General features: G+C 42.7%; 1 protein-coding gene across 2 annotated transcripts in view; it reads right to left on the minus strand.

The window, feature by feature from the left end:
• Positions 1-6090: 6090 nt before the first annotated feature.
• galnt18a (UDP-N-acetyl-alpha-D-galactosamine:polypeptide N-acetylgalactosaminyltransferase 18a) overlaps positions 6091-17615 on the minus strand; it is a 215994-nt gene continuing 204469 nt past the window's right edge. For both annotated transcript variants that reach the window (XM_061721205.1, XM_061721204.1), the window contains exon 11: positions 6091-7996. In XM_061721205.1, coding sequence (XP_061577189.1) covers positions 7850-7996 — 147 coding nt within the window. In that variant the 3' untranslated portion in view covers positions 6091-7849. The remainder of the gene's footprint in view (positions 7997-17615) is intronic.

A 17615-nucleotide genomic window follows, 5' to 3' on the forward strand; every position in this document is an offset into this window, starting at 1 on the left:
CCAAACTCTCTGAGGAATCTTTCCAGAACCTTGTTGAATCTATACACGAAGGATTAAGGCAGTTCTGAAGGCGAAAGGGGGTCAAACCAGGTACTAACAAGGTGAACCTAATAAAGTGACCACTGAATGCACATCAGTTTAGACCAAGTCAGTCTCAGTGCTGCAGGACGAGGACCAGCATTGGTTCTGCATTATTGGCAGATGATGTTTTTTGTCAGTTTTCTATGGAAATGATCAGGAGGGAGACAAATGTATGGATGTAGAGCCATCTTGACTGGTTTCTAGAACACCTTTGCTAAAGAGGTTAAATAAACCAACTACCCTCCGCTTCCATGAAAACAGAATGATCTGCAGATACTTCTCTCATCTTAAAGCTGCAGTACAAAGGTTCACCAAATTCTCCAGAGCAGTCATCCTTGTGCATAATGTTACACATCTCTTAATATTCATAACACCCACAACGGAAAAGGAATATTTGATAAAACTAATAAATAAAATCTGAAAAAAAAGTTAAATTCTGTGTTTTTTTTTCTCCCTCATTCAATTCAATTAAAAAATACTTAATTAAAACCCAAAGGGAAATTAATTTCACCATGACAGTTTTAAACTGCTCTATAAATGTTCGTAACATGGTTTATGTACAGGAAAAAAGACTTGTGAGTTCTTGTGTTACACAACATTAATGCATCTGGCCTTAGACATCGCACACAAAATGATCAAAGAAAATAAATTCACGCTCGACAAGTTTTGACATCATCAGCTTTTATTATTGGCATTTATAAATGTCCAATTTGAATACACTAATAAAATAGCTCGGACATTTTCATTACTTGATAGCTTCCCAAAAATTGAGATACTTTTAAAATTTCAGGATTTATAAACCTGAGCCACAAAAAAAGAACTAGAAGGTCAACAAAAGGCTTGATAAGAGATGCTACACAGTAGCCGGCAGGAGACACAGCGTACAGTTCCAGTCCTCCACAAGTCACCACTGCTTTAGCACTGTCCCACTGGTCCTTCAGTGGTCTGACTGGAAACGAGAGGTTTTCAATACACAATAGGCAGTTAAAAACATAAAAAGGAGAAAAGATTTAAAAAAAAACTCAATGATTTATCCTAGGAGATTGTTGAAAGCTGGGCCTTTGGATAATTGAGTCTGAATGCAAAGCAGTTACTTTTAATCAAAACATTTAGGACAGTGTGTAACTTCTGGAGAGCTGAAAGTGCAGAACAAATTGTTTAGCAGGAGGGGGAAGCAAACACACAATCAGCAAGAAGCTCTGTTTGCTCAGACATAAAGCATACGTCTGCACGCTCAGCCGTAAGGAAGCTGTTATCGTGACACGATTCAATCGATTATTTCAGAATAAAACGTGAAGAGAAATAGTAATCCTGTAAAGAAAACCACTCTCCCAATAATAATTATTCTGCCAAATCTGGCGCTGAAATTGTCCCGTCACTGTTTCAAAATTGAAGGACAAACTACCCTCCATAAATCACAACCACATGTCTCATTAAATGCTTGAGATTTTGGGCCCTAAATTTCTCCTGGGATTATCTAAGAGAGGAGATGATGAAGAAACTGCATTGTATTGTTGGTGTATGTTTGCAAGCATCATTTAGCCCCAGATGTGCAAAAGCCACACTACTTCCACAGTGTCCGCGACTGAAATGTGCCACAGTTGATTCATAAAGGAAGTTGTGAATTAATACTTTAAAAATGTTAAGATACTTATTCTAATGTTTACATTTGATCAAGAATTACAAATGACAGATGAATTCAATTGGATTTCTTTGTGAAAGGTCAAAAAGGAGGATTGGAGTTGAGAAACCTCGCCCAAGTTACCGCCTCCATACATAAATAAATATAAAGCATATCGACTGTGTCGTTTTTACTTTTCTTCCCCAGGTGCAAATGAGACATTTCAAGTCTCCAGCTGCCATCGTAAATTGCATTCTTACGTAGTGGAAACCTGTGATTCAGACCTTAATACTTAAAAATCTGCTATAGAATAAAACAAAATAAAGCAGCACATTCCCTCGTACACGTTCATGTGTTTAGTAGTTCTACTGCCACCCACCTCTCAGCAGTGATGTACTCTAAAAATTCATCGTCTTTATGTCACTCATCCTGTGCGGGACATTAATTGGGCGTAATTCAGCGATGGCGCTGTTTACAGTTTCCCAGAAAACCTTTTAACAAGCCACAGAGAAGTGTTTTGACCGTGTTACAGCTGTGTGGATGGAAAACAGAATGCTTTTAGGGTTCACCTGCACTTCATTCTGAAATAAAATGATAGTTTTCAATTAGAAATGTGGTGCTGATAATCAGTGGGAGAGGGACGTAGTCCAGAAGATTTAAGCAAGAATGATGGGGGTAAATAAATAAACTACTTGTGGTGTTCCTGCACTACCCTGCAGGAACATTGTTGCCACATTGCTGATATGCATGACGGCGGCTGAGGTGGACTTCAGTAGCTGTCGGTTCTACAACCCTGACTGAAATTTAGCAGCAAGTGCTTCAGTGGAAACACAATACCTCACAACTAGAAGCACTGGTTTAGTTCCTCCCACGAGTTTCTGGGGAAAACCCCCGGGTCCCACTGAGAGTCGGATGGGACTTTTCCACTAGTTTATTCGACAGGCAATGGCAGCGCAAAAGTCTGTTTGGGGATCCAACTCTGAGGTGCAGATGTTCATAAACCTGGTGGCTGAGCAGAGAATTAAAAAGGGATCTAGACGGGCGATAAGGAACGACCAGATCTAACAGGAGCTCTGTCACTTCATAGCTGCTCGCGGCTCCCAGCTGTCTTTTCAGCAGTGTTGAGACAAACTAAAAAAAATTAAAAAGTGTCGCCGCTTGAAGGTTCTATCAGTCTCATTTTTTAACTTGATATCGAACACAAGCCACAGACCCAGCAGCACATATATCATCTCCTACAGGTTCTACATCTTTAGTGTTGTTGTCTTCTTTGTTTAGATCACACAATCAAATACGTCACAGCAGCTTCGCTCCAACCATCCTACTTCTGCTGAATTGTTTTGGAAAAGAAACCAGGCCGAGATGAGCAGAACCGAGTAGGTACTAGTGGAAAAGTGCCAAAAGTGCTGCAAAATGGCTGAGCTGCAGCAACTGCTGCCATTCTGGTCAAGGACCGTGGTACCACCATGTATGTTGCAATAGCGGCATCCCAGAAGCAGCTGTCTGCCCTGCTTTACCAACGATATGTGAAAGCATTATGGTATCGACAACAGCTAGGTTGCTCCAATTTAGACCCAGCAGATTGGGCCGACAGGACGTCAGACATGAAACTGGACAGATAATCCAGTGAGTTTTCAAAATAAAACACTACGAGCAGGCTCTGACTCCATCTTCTATCCCCACTTATTTCAAATTCAGGGCCCCAGGGATCTGCTGCAGCCCATCTTCTCTCTTCAGGTGGACGGGGCGATCAGGGGGACAGGGACACTCAGCACAGGTTCATCACACGGCCACAGGCAGACTAACAAACCGCACACGCCGACACTCACTCCTACAGACAATTTAGAATCGCCAGTTAACCTGACAGACATGGTTTTAGGTCAGTGGGAGGACGTTGGAGTACCTGAAGAAAACCCATACAAGCACAAGGAAAACAGGCAAACTCCTGCTGGAAGGCAATCCAGGAATCTCCTTACTGCAGCTCTGCCCGACACTACGATAACCTCTGTACAGTAGGCTGCGCGTGATAAGATCGGAGGGTTTCGAAGAGATTTGAACCCCTTATAAGGACACATTCAGTTTAAAGGTCTAAAACTGTTTTAAAACTCCAGAGGACACAGGACACAGCGAGATATGGAGTACATCTTTAAAAGAGCAGAGTGCTTCTTACGTGATTTTGAAACGTTTGGGTAAACTCGTAATCTCTCAATTCCAGCTAAACAGTCAGCTTTTGGTCAATGTTGTTACTGAAAAGTGGCTTCACACTTACTGCCAAAAAGCTTATCAGTTCAACTTCAAGACACTTGTTTTAACCGTCCATGAAATGTACGAGCAACAGTTTGGGGAAACGGAACAAATATGTTCCAGGTGGGGATTCATGGATTCAACTTTTTGAGAATAAAACAAACTGCATGCGGATGCAAAGTTTGGGCAGCAATCACGACGCAGAAAAACTTTTATCCTCAAAACAGTCACGTCTTCTGACTGCTCATACTTCTCGCCTTTTCTGATCTATTTTTTGTTACACTTTGTGACAGCCATATATTTTGTTTAACTTAATTTACCAGCTCGATATTGTGCTTATGCTTGCTGATGCTGTCAGGATTTGGCTAAACCCGAACAGCAGTAATCGATGTGTTTGGGCCACTGCTGCTATTTCCAGTCAACACAAGAAGTGCAGTGGCCTGCAGCTATGGTCACTGTGATCAAAGCAGTGTGTCAGTTAAAATTCACGTCTGCAGCAGAACTGGGCCGGAGACTAGACATTACCACTGTTTAACAGCCATCATTGAGTTTATATTTTCTTTAAAGTACTTCATGGTGTTGCAACAATCTTCCAGACTGCCACACTTTCAGTTTATAAATCATAACTGCCCCTCGGGTCCTTTGGCTCGGGCCTCTCAGTTGTTTCAAAGAGCAGGACGGAAACGTTGTGTGAGGAAGATTTACTTTTCACGCTGCCTGAGGACCGGAGAAAAGCTGACAGCCTGGCTTTGGATTTATTTCATCATTTATTTTTAATTCATCCATGTTTTAAAATGTTCTATTTCCTCTCACCGATTATGCCAGTCGCATCCTTTCAGAGTTATTTATTTTGCTCTATTTTTAACTGTTTTATTGGGTTTATTGCTGCATTTTTATTCTTGAGGGCCTTATCAGATTTACCATTCTGTTAGTCATGCAGCAAACACCAGCACTATCCTGTAAGACAGACAGTGACAAATCCGGTTACTGGAAGCTATCTGAGGATGTTTACCCAGTGGCGGATCATATGCAGCGATGAGCAGCGCCTGGCCACCGATATGTGGGATCTACCCACGAGTCAGGCAGAAGAATGCAATCATTTTTCAGTGGATACTTTGAAAGTGGCCACATTTGTGTTTTCAGACAAAGTAAATATTAATTTTAATCCCTTAAAGGCGTTTTCTGTTATTTTTCATGATGAGACATCTCAGGGACCATCCTCTTGTGTGTAGACTGTGTTTATTGGACCTGACAGTGAGATGTAGCTTCAACTTCAGCTCAGCATGAAAGGAGGTAATGCCCAGCTCATGTCTGCTGTAATTTTCATGAGATTTTCCTGAACAGAGCTGTTAAGCAGCATCTCTGGCATCACTACGGCTCTCCTCTCACGATGGAGCGTGGACTCGTTGCTTTGCTGTAGTTACCAATCCGGGCATGTGCTTTGCAATGTTTCTGGGATTTCTTACTTGAATATTACACAGGTTGGATAAAAAAAAAATTAAAAAAAAATCCCATTCATTTTTAATTAATGGGTTAAATAAGGAAAGAGTCTGGTTGTAATGTGAGTGGAGTCGTCGTGGGAAAACCGATGGTCTCGGCCTATGTTAACTCCTGCGTATGGCTCCAGGTTTCTGCAGACTGAAATCAGCCTGGTCTTTGAGGAGTTCTCCATCCTCTCAGCAGCATCTGAATCACATTCACTCTTTTCCCAGGTGTTACAAGAGATAGCAGGGAATTTAAATCTTCTTTTCCGGATGAACCTTCTCTGTCTCCGAACACAGATGTATGGCGCCTGCCTGAATCATTGAGAGCTTTGCTTCAGGTCTGGTTAAATCCAAAGTACAATCTGAAACTTCTGAGAGATTCTATTACGAGACCCTTTTAACCTACTCAGACCCGAGGCAAAAAAGAAAAACCTTATAAAACGTGATAGTTTTAGGGAAAATGAATATAAAATAAAATCTTTGATTGTTCAGTCTGGAAAAAAAGAGAAAAGAAGCAGGACTTAAAAGCTATTTGAAATATTAACTAGATCCGGTATTTGTTGAATGAACATTCAGATTTAGGTTTTGGTATATGGATTCAATATATATATATATATATATATATATATATATATACACACATACATATACATACACTGTCAATCTGACCTCAAAATATATTTGTTACCATGTTGTGATTTGTAGTACTGGAAATAATAAAACAATCTCGGTGGTGGCCATGAACGCCACCAGCAGAAATGCTTCAGTTCCTTTTGCTTGTTAAAAAGAAGACGACATGTCAATGATCTCAACTGTGTGGCGACGCTTTAAACTGAGCGATGACTGTACAGGTAGTTGGACGGACTACAGTGGTACCAAATCCAAGGAAAGTCACCCACATGCTGTTCACAGCACTTGTATCATCAGACTACACTGGAACAGGGTTTGGGATCATGCCGTGATGCCGCGCTGCGCCTTTTGAAAATCCAATTTGTTGGCAGCTCCGTGTTTGGTTTTGGACGTCATCGGTAGCTACCTGCTGCTCGGCCTGTTCACCCTTTTTGTAACAATAGTATTTTGTTGTATAAATTGGATACATAATCATGGGTATGTACTGTTTTTTGGGTAAGTGCAGAAGTGTTTGCCATTCCTGAAATGTAATAAAAACAGTCGACAGGATAACTTTTTAAAGATCCATTTAAAGATAATCTATCCTATCCAAATAATCTTTATCATGTGATAAACCAGTCAGTTGTTTCCTGTCTGTACTCCTTTATTTTTTGGCTCCTTATGACTCTTCTTCTTTTGACTTGCTGTTTCCTATCCATATCTGCAGATACCAACTTGGACACCATGTCCCACAATGAAACAGACATCTCCAAAATAGACAAGTGGCTAGCTGCTAGCACAATAGGCTAATGTGTTAATCTTCTGAATTCATCATAAATCACCCATTTTGCCCTTTGGCTTTCAGTATTTTTTGAAAGACATAATTCTATGTGGGTCTTGCAAATTATTATATCTGCCTCAGGGGCTTAAAAAGGCAGTATGTTGCATCAAGTCTGAATAGGTTAAACTCCCCCTGCTTTCTCAGCTTTCTTTGAGGATATCTATCACACCTGTGTTGCCTCCACTCAGGGTCAAACACCATGTGACGATAAAAAATTATAATCTGCCTTCATCGGATCATTTGTGCAGCGCGTAGTCACCCACCTTTGCATCTGTCCAAGTGCTCGCAAACACATTGCGACCATGCTCGCTCAGTTTGTAATGGTTGTTGTGCAAAGAGCCCGAAGAAGTTCAAACCACACCTTAAATTGCAGACAGGGATTCGAAATACATTTCAGGCATCTTTTTTTGATGCCTTGAAAAAGGTCTATGACCGAAACATTGGCCTAATAAACGAGTGCACGGTGAGAAGAAGGTGTGTGGGAGTTTTCTTTTTATATTTGGCTGCAGCTTTCCTCCTCCGACGCACCTTTCTGCAAATCCGGTGTGCAAAAAGTTTTCTACTTCAGGCCCGCTTCTGCTAAAACCAGACTGCTCCCATAATTTCACGAGGCCGTTCACCGGAACAAGCCATCTTTCTTATTTCGATTGGGGTGTGACGTTTTAAGAGCATTGGATCCATCTATGAGTGTCTCTTGTCAATAAATCACTAGTATAAAAATGGTTATTAGGTTTCTGATGGTCCATGTCTGATTGAAGCACATCATTTCCTGTGAAGATTCTAGTTGAAAGTAGCTCTGGAACTAAAACTTTCTGAACACTTTCTCACTGTTTAGGTCATTGAGATAGCCAATTTTTATCAGGGCTGTCATTTTTTTAATGGGCACCGGAACTCCATGCTGAATCTTGAATTCGCTGACTAGTCCATCACAAGAAGGCTGATCCAGGCGACAGGTGAATTTCATTGAGTTCACTGTGGCAGGACAGTCAGTATGTTTGTGATGGTCCATTTCTGACCAGTGCAGTCCTGAATGGCCAACTGGAAAGTGAAGTCTGAATGTCTGCTCTCCACCACCTCCAGACACCGTTGGGACTCAATGTTCTGGATGGATCCCCCCTGGAGAAAGAGAGAAAAAACGTGACTGAAATGTCCACTGATGCAGACATTAGGCCCTCAGTTGGAAACATTAAAGCTAAGGTGAGAAATTTCTCGATGATGTCACATCTGTTAACAGGTTTGAATCACCCTGGAGAGCTGTCCTCCCTCCAGAAAAGACTCACCATGTCATGAACTCTTTCAAATGTTAATAACATTTCCAGGTTTTAAAGCACAAGCGCAGACCTGAATAAAGTAGGGTTTAATAACAATAACTCAGAGAGGCGCAAACAGAGACACAGGTGTAGGCTGAGAGATGCATGTAGAGACACAGGTGTAGGCTGAGAGATGCATGCAGAGACACAGGTGTAGGCTGAGAGATGCACGCAGAGACACAGGTGTAGGCTGAGAGATGCATGTAGAGACACAGGTGTAGGCTGAGAGATGCATGTAGAGACACAGGTGTAGGCTGAGAGACGCATGCATGCAGAGACACAGGTGTAGATTGAGAGACGCACGCAGAGACACAGGTTTAGGCTGATAGACGCACGCATGCACAGACACAGGTGTAGATTGAGAGACACACGCATGCAGAGACACAGGTGTAGGCTGAGAGATGCACGCATGCAGAGACACAGGTGTAGGCTGAGAGATGCACGCAGAGACACAGGTGTAGGCTGAGAGATGCATGTAGAGACACAGGTGTAGGCTGAGAGATGCATGTAGAGACACAGGTGTAGGCTGAGAGACGCATGCATGCAGAGACACAGGTGTAGATTGAGAGACGCACGCAGAGACACAGGTTTAGGCTGATAGACGCACGCATGCACAGACACAGGTGTAGATTGAGAGACACACGCATGCAGAGACACAGGTGTAGGCTGAGAGATGCACGCATGCAGAGACACAGGTGTAGGCTGAGAGATGCACGCAGAGACACAGGTGTAGGCTGAGAGATGCATGTAGAGACACAGGTGTAGGCTGAGAGATGCATGTAGAGACACAGGTGTAGGCTGAGAGACGCATGCATGCAGAGACACAGGTGTAGATTGAGAGACGCACGCAGAGACACAGGTTTAGGCTGATAGACGCACGCATGCACAGACACAGGTGTAGATTGAGAGACACACGCATGCAGAGACACAGGTGTAGGCTGAGAGATGCACGCATGCAGAGACACAGGTGTAGGCTGAGAGATGCATGTAGAGACACAGGTGTAGGCTGAGAGATGCATGTAGAGACACAGGTGTAGGCTGAGAGACGCACGCATGCAGAGACACAGGTGTAGATTGAGAGACGCACGCATGCAGAGACACAGGTGTAGGCTGAGAGATGCACGCAGAGACACAGGTGTAGGCTGAGAGATGCATGTAGAGACACAGGTGTAGGCTGAGAGATGCATGTAGAGACACAGGTGTAGGCTGAGAGACGCACGCATGCAGAGACACAGGTGTAGATTGAGAGACGCACGCAGAGACACAGGTGTAGGCTGAGAGAAGCATGTAGAGACACAGGTGTAGGCTGAGAGACGCATGTAGAGACACAGGTGTAGGCTGAGAGACGCATGTAGAGACACAGGTGTAGGCTGAGAGACGCAAGTAGAGACACAGGTGTAAGCTGAGAGACGCATGCAGAGACACAGGTGTAGGCTGAGAGACGCATGCAGAGACACAGGTGTAGATTGAGAGACACACGCATGCAGAGACACAGGTGTAGGCTGAGAGATGCACGCATGCAGAGACACAGGTGTAGGCTGAGAGATGCATGTAGAGACACAGGTGTAGGCTGAGAGATGCATGTAGAGACACAGGTGTAGGCTGAGAGATGCATGTAGAGACACAGGTGTAGGCTGAGAGACGCACACATGCAGAGACACAGGTGTAGATTGAGAGACGCACGCATGCAGAGACACAGGTGTAGGCTGAGAGATGCACGCAGAGACACAGGTTTAGGCTGAGAGACGCATGCATGCAGAGACACAGGTGTACATTGAGAGACGCACGCAGAGACACAGGTTTAGGCTGATAGACGCACGCATGCACAGACACAGGTGTAGATTGAGAGACGCACGCATGCAGAGACACAGGTGTAGGCTGAGAGATGCACGCATGCAGAGACACAGGTGTAGGCTGAGATGCTCGCAGAGACACAGGTGTAGGCTGAGAGACGCATGCAGAGACACAGGTGTAGGCTGAGAGATGCACGCATGCAGAGACACAGGTGTAGGCTGAGAGACGCATGCAGAGACACAGGTGTAGGCTGAGAGAAGCATGTAGAGACACAGGTGTAGGCTGAGAGACGCATGTAGAGACACAGGTGTAGGCTGAGAGACGCATGTAGAGACACAGGTGTAGGCTGAGAGACGCAAGTAGAGACACAGGTGTAAGCTGAGAGACGCATGCAGAGACACAGGTGTAGGCTGAGAGACGCATGCAGAGACACAGGTGTAGGCTGAGAGACGCATGCAGAGACACAGGTGTAGGCTGAGAGACGCATGCAGAGACACAGGTGTAGGCTGAGAGACGCATGCAGAGACACAGGTGTAGGCTGAGAGACGCATGCAGAGACACAGGTGTAGGCTGAGAGAAGCACGCAGAGTGTAGGCTGAAAAGAGATAGAGATGACAGGAAATGTGTCACATCTCATGTGACACATTTCCTGTCCACAGGCCCTGTAAAAGCTTGACGATTTAGCCAGCACATGCCGACGTAACAAAGTTTCCCTCAAACGCTGGTATAGGCCAAAGCAATTTTTTAAGTTTTAGTCATATGCATAATGAGTTGGACCAATTCATAACATAAACACAATGTTTTAGTCACTTTTATTATTAAGTTTTGATAATACACATAATACATAAAGTGGATGCACACAGACAACAATCCGTCACATAGGCTGTAGCCTATAAAAATGCTGTCGCTCAAAGACATCAACTAGACATCAACGAAGTCCCAGTATCAACATCACCATAATGCTAAAAAAAAACATACAAAAATCATGGAGGATTCAAAGAGGATTCATCCCCCTGTGATGGTTCCAACATCTCTCGGGCATTGTCAGTGGCATCAGCAGGGCTGTGCCCGTGGCGTCCAGCTCCCCTGAGCCAACGGAGTTCCACCATAAGCTGTTCAGGAATGTCAAACTTGCAAAGTGCAGCACAGGGGAGCTGCACTTTGCTCCAGGGACGAGCAGCACTCGTGTTTGAACATCCACTCACAAATCAAAAGCAGCAGCTGGTGAAGAAGACCCGGACACCGGTCTAGCTTGAGGACCTGTACTCGTAGTGTGCATCCAGCTGAATCTAGTTACGCTCTTCAAACCTTCCCAGTCAACTTCTCTAAACATCCCGGCAGTACCCCCCCCGTCGACTCTCGTCCATGCGCATGCACGCTCACACACACACACACACAGCTCAGCCTGTTAAAGGGACCATGACACTCTTGTGATGAGGTGATGCTGATGTTGGAGGACAGCGAGTATATATAATCGTCTCAACCTTGCTGTATCCTACCGCCACTGGATGGACATCTGATTACCATAGAGTCTTGAGGCGACGTGTGTGAAGGAGTGTCAACAGTTGCATAACCAATGGCTCTCATACGCAGGATAAATGAGCCAAACGCTGGCATGACATTTTTTTGACAACCTCGTGGTACTACCAACCGATGCCAGCGTGCTTCATCATGCTCACTCATGCAAAAACTATCCATCATTTATTTGACGTATGCCAGTGTACTTGCCAACATTTTTTAAGTCGCCCCAACATGGCTCAATAGTGAAGGTTAGATACATGAAAGCCTCCCATAAAATCCTTTTTCCTTTTGTGTTAAAGAAAAAAGTAGTTTAATCTAAAAATGTATAACTTGTTAAGTCTCTGTGTATTACTTGGTTGTGTTGTCGCTTGATCATTTTAAGACCCTAATTGTAAGACTTCTACAGTATGTGTTTGGACTTGTGGAGAAACAAAGCTAACACACATTTTTCTGAGAGACTGTGAGAATGTGAAATATCCGCTCTTGTGAACACCTCAAACACAACTTCTGTTTGGTTAGCTCGCTGTGCTGCCAGCTTCGCTGTGAGCTGTGAGCTGAACATCTTCCAGTTAGAGGTCAGCTGCACCTCTGCGTCCAACCAGAAACAACCAATGCGACAATTCTGGCTTTGAAAGACAGATGCGTCATCCAGTCACTGGAGCATTGGGTTCAGTTTCTCAATTTTGTGTTTTAATAAACTTCTAAGGACTAAAATAATCTTGAAAAAATTGAGAAACTGAACCCAATGCTCCAGTGACTGGATGACGCATCTGTCTTTCAAAGCCAGAATTGTCGCATTGGTTGTTTCTGGTTGGACGCAGAGGTGCAGCTGACCTCTAACTGGAAGATGTTCAGCTCACAGTTCAGAGCGAAGCTGGCAGCACAGCGAGCTAACCAAACAGAAGTTGTGTTTGAGGTGTTCACAAGAGCGGATATTTCACATTCTGGGCAGGTTTACACAAACACTTTGATACCACAGGGACAATGAAGAGCTGAGTCTAGTTAAAATATAATTGGTTACAGAGATCTAACACACAATGTAAACACCTGCTTATGCGAGGAGAAAAATTAATCCTCTAACACACACACACACACACACACACACACACACACACACACACACACACACACACACACACACACACACACACACACACACACACACACACACACACACACACACACACACACACACACACACACACACACACACACACACACACACACACACACACACACACACACACACCATTGTTTCAACGGTCAGCAAATCAGTGCTCCCATTAACACACAGCAACCTTTTGAAACTCGTGCAGTTCCTGGACCGCTCCCAACATGAAGCCCACCAGCTGCTTGATACCTGCTGATAAAAACAAACTGACCTTGTGTTTTGGAGATTCACAATTTGTAGCCCCTGTTACATTGGCAGATTCCCCTGTTTAACATGCGGATCAACCGTGTCGCCTGTCCTTTTTACATTGACCGACGTGGAGTGGCGTGTCGAGCTGGCCCAGGGAATAACTCACCTCCGAGGGAAAGCAAGTTATTCTGGGCCAGGTCTAATGTAAACAGAACTAACGCGGGGTGGCGGGTCGTGGTAGGGGTTTGTCGATCACGTAACCCGAGTAAAACCCACCAGGGGAAGAATTATTATTAGTTTATAAAATAAGGAAACGGCTGATGAGAGTAACAGCAGCAGTAGGACGTTACAGGTAGGATTTATATTAGCAAGATGAGTAACTGAGGAGACGAGGAGATCCGTGAGCTGCTCATCCTCGGAGCTGAGGACGACATAAACCGGCGTATGTCTGGAACCACAAAGGATTGTCCATTGTTTGAATAAGTGGCCACAAAGCAAAAAACAAGGGTTTTACAAGAACCAGAACCCGGCCAAAAGACGTTCATCCATCCTCCTTTTGAAAATGACACCTGACTGAAATTTAAATTGTGCTGATGTGGGGACACTACTTCATTCTACACACCCACACAGGTTCCTGACTCGCCTTCCACCCCCCCAACTCGCCTTCAGGCACGAGGTGACAAATAACACGCCTTGCGTTTATGTTACCTAACACGCGTTCATCACCTACTCAGATCTAAGATCCAATCTAAAAACACCTAATATGACATTTATTTGAATTAAAAGGTAAAAAAAGTTAAGGTAACACCAAAAACATTAGCATGGCAGACTTCAGCATGACCTTTATTCACATCTTCACAGGTGCAGCTAATTAGGACAATTAGAGAGATGAAGCCTCATCCAAAGGCCTTCTGTCCCTGCAAGGCATGGAGATGTAGAGCGACAATGTTCTTTAAGATACCATTAATTGTTTTTAGAATGGTAATTAATAACAATATAATTCTACAAGTGTATTTTTTAAAGCAACAATTTCAGTCTGATTTGGCGCTACATTGTATTATGTATTACGATTTAAATGTAGTAGACGTGTCATGATTTAAATGTAATTCATTAGGGGTGGGTATTGGGAAGGACCTCATGATACGATACGCATCACGATACTTGAGCCACGATACGATACAAATTGCGATATCCGGATTATGCGATATATCCCGATATATCGCGATAGTCTACATAGTTCACCGAAAAATTTAAAAATGCATAACACATCTTAAAATCCAAGTTGTATATATGTACATCAGATGATAGTGATAATGCATTGGACACACTGAGTCAAAACAATGTAATTCAAACTTTCCATTTTAATTATGCAACATATTTGCATGAAAAAACACACTGAAACACAATGAAAAGTGCAGTGTGTGCATTATTCTTAGATACAAAATACTCAAAATAAAATGCAGTGTCTCACCCACACTGAAATTGAAATCACAAAAATACAGTACAGCTACTTGTCCCTGACTTAAAATGACAAAAATAAAATGCAGTGTCTCACCCACACTTAAATCACAAAATAAAGTGCAGCTACTTGCCACTGACTTAAAATGACAAAATAAAATGCAGTGTCTCACCCACACTTAAATCACAAAATAAAGTGCAGCTAGGGGTGGGCAAAAATATTCATACGGCAATATATCGCGATACATACATTGAATATCGATATCGTATCGGCTATGTAGACTATGTATTGCGATATATTGCCGTATCAATATTTTTGCCCACCCCTATAATTCATTGTGTTTGTGTTATATTACACAGTGATGTTTTTCTGATGCTCATGTTTTTATACATTATTTTATGATGTGTTATATCTAATCACTTTTCTCTGTTTTACGTGTTGTGAAGCGCCATGAGATGACCTTTGTTATGATTTGACGCTATACAAATAAATTGAAATGAAAATGAAATAAAGTCAATCAGTTTCGTTAACTTTTGCATTTGATTTCAAGTGAACTATGGGATGTAAAACAGTCACTAGTTTCCCCATTACTAATTTAAAATCTTTGCTGTTTTTTTCCTTATGTTACAGAGAACTGAATATCTTTGGATTTTTAAGAGAAAAAGAAAAATCCACATATGGATTGGATGAAGTATAAAGAGAAGCTAGGTGATCTCAACAATAACGTCTTTGCCTGCTAAACACACCGATCTGATATCTAATAGTCTTTAACTCACACATTTTTGCTACTGTCATGAGTCTCATGAGTCGCTTGCTACAAAGGACGTCTGGTGGCACAACAGCAGCGAGCGCTGCGATGCCAGCAACCAGAGCGTCAATTTGAAGTTGAGAGAATCTCAAATTTAAGCAAATGAGCAGCAGCATCGCCAAAGAAGCGTCCAATCACAGACAGGGATTCCCAAGTCGAGAGAAAGAGAATTCAAAGATGGAAAAAAAAAAACGAATAATCACAGTCTGTGGTTTCCCAGAGTTAAACGATGTCTCCTCATTTATATATAGAGACATTAAGAATAAGTTGGATGTGTTTGAAATTATTGGCATATATGGTAAGTAACAGGCTTATTTAAAATAAAACAGAGCTCCTATATCAGCTGATGATTTTCCCTGTGGACTTGCCGTGTTGGCAGCACTTTGTAGGCCCAGATGGGCCCACAGCGCCAGGCCCTGCGCTTCCTCAGCAAATGCACTGCTGTAATACAAAGAAGGTTTCCCCTATATATATATATATATATATATATATATATATATATATATATATATATATATATATATATATATATTGAAGCTTTTGGTGTGAATGCAGGGTCATGAGTGCAGTGTATTGTGAACAGTTTCACTGTCTATGCTCTTGCTGCAGTTTATTATGCCTGCAGGTAAATAGATGGCTCTATGAAATGGCCCCGCCCACAAGAGAGAAGAGTGCGCAGGAACCTACAGTACACCAGTGGTTTGTCGGCATTAAAAGTTATATCTGGTTAGTAGAAGTGATTCCATATCATTTCAGTTGGTTCAGTCTGTCGGTGTATGCTGGGACAGATGTCAGGCTGATGCCAACTTTGCAGGGGGTGACATTTATAGTTTAAACTCATGCAGCTTTGGTGTCAGTGTCCCCCATTTTTCTATTCACCGAACATCACAATTCCCATTCGGAGTTTTTAAAAATGTGTCTCTATATTTTACTTTCCGAGTGTGATTAATCTACAAGTAGACTGGATAGTTTAAGTATTTTTGCTTTGGTAAAATACTGTGTTGTTAATTCACAATGAAGCTAATATGTCTTCACTTCTGCTCGACTTATTCCATTTAGTTCCCTTAAAATTGGTAAATGTTTGATGCTTAAAAACACAATAAGCACAGAGTGTTTTGGTAATACTGCTAATGCAACGTACTGTACTGTATGTGCCAATAGAGCGGACTGTAGTGAAATAACCAGAGACAGGAGGACAATGCAGGAATGCAAGATGTGCTTGTATTTAAATGTTATCTACTCTAACAGCTCACAGTGGTTCAAACAATGTCACCCTTAATAAGGGGCTTGTTTTTCTACTTTCTTAATAGAAGCGTCTACCTCTGTGTGTGTGTGTGTGTGTGTGTGTGTGTGTGTGTGTGTGTGTGTGTGTGTGTGTGTGTGTGTGCGCGCGCGTGCATCACAGTTTCTTGAAGAACAGACTGGCACTCAAAGTAGGTCCTTACTTTTGTGGGAAGAACAGTAATGTGTTTTAATGAGCTTGAGCCCCACGAGAGAGGAGACTAAAGTAATTTGTGTCAAACTTGCCGTGTGTTTTAGGAAAGCTGCTTTGCTTTAAAAGCAATATGGTTTAAATCTGCCTAAATTACACACATGCACACTCACACACGTACTGGAACGACCCTCAGTAGAGACCTGAGAACTACTTGAGTGGGGGCTGACTGTTACAACAAAAATATGAACGTGTGTACATAAAACATGCTGAAGTTCTCCTCGAGGGTTTTAGTTCACTGAAAATATATCAACTGTTTCGGCTCGTTGGCCAGCACAGCTTTTTCTGCACAGAATTTTGCCCACGATGTATTTACCGAGCTGTGGAAAACCTGCTGATCTGTGGGAGTGATAGTATCCACACCAAGAAAAAGCGCACATGTACTTTTTTCCATAAATGTTTTCATAAACTTCTGTAGAGAGAGGCTTTTGAGAGCTACTCTGACATTTACGTACAGTATTTAGAATAATGACCTGTAATTACACAGGTTAATGACTGTGTCGCCTCAAATCAGTCCTTTAAATCACCTGAGTTCCTGGTAATCTATAAATCATTTTAGTTTCTTTTAACTCACTGATATTGCTGCTAAAATGTACAGTATTATGGTCACGGTCCAACGGATCACATATAGCTCATTTCCAGGGCGCAATTTTGAGCAAAAAAGCTCAGATAAACCCACTGCCTTCTAGTCCTTTTCCTATGCACATTAAAACAAAGTCAGCAGCTTTTTGCTTGATTTAGAAGATAAAAGGCATTTTTCCATTTGCAGGGATTCAGGGTAAACCCGCCAGGCAGGAAACTAACAGGTAACTTCTTCATCATTAATCGTCAAGCTACCGTGCTTAGCGAAGCAACCATCCGGTTGTAGGAACCCAGCGCTGGCTAAACATGGTGGTCATTTTTGTTTTCCGTCAACATGTTAAATGGTATATCCTGCTGTAAACGTCTGATGGCAGCTCCGCAGATATTTCGGCGAGGTTCGGCTGAAGGA

The sequence above is a fragment of the Cololabis saira genome, chromosome 5 (genome assembly GCF_033807715.1).
Source record: "Cololabis saira isolate AMF1-May2022 chromosome 5, fColSai1.1, whole genome shotgun sequence".
Classification (NCBI taxonomy): Eukaryota; Metazoa; Chordata; class Actinopteri; order Beloniformes; family Belonidae; genus Cololabis; species Cololabis saira.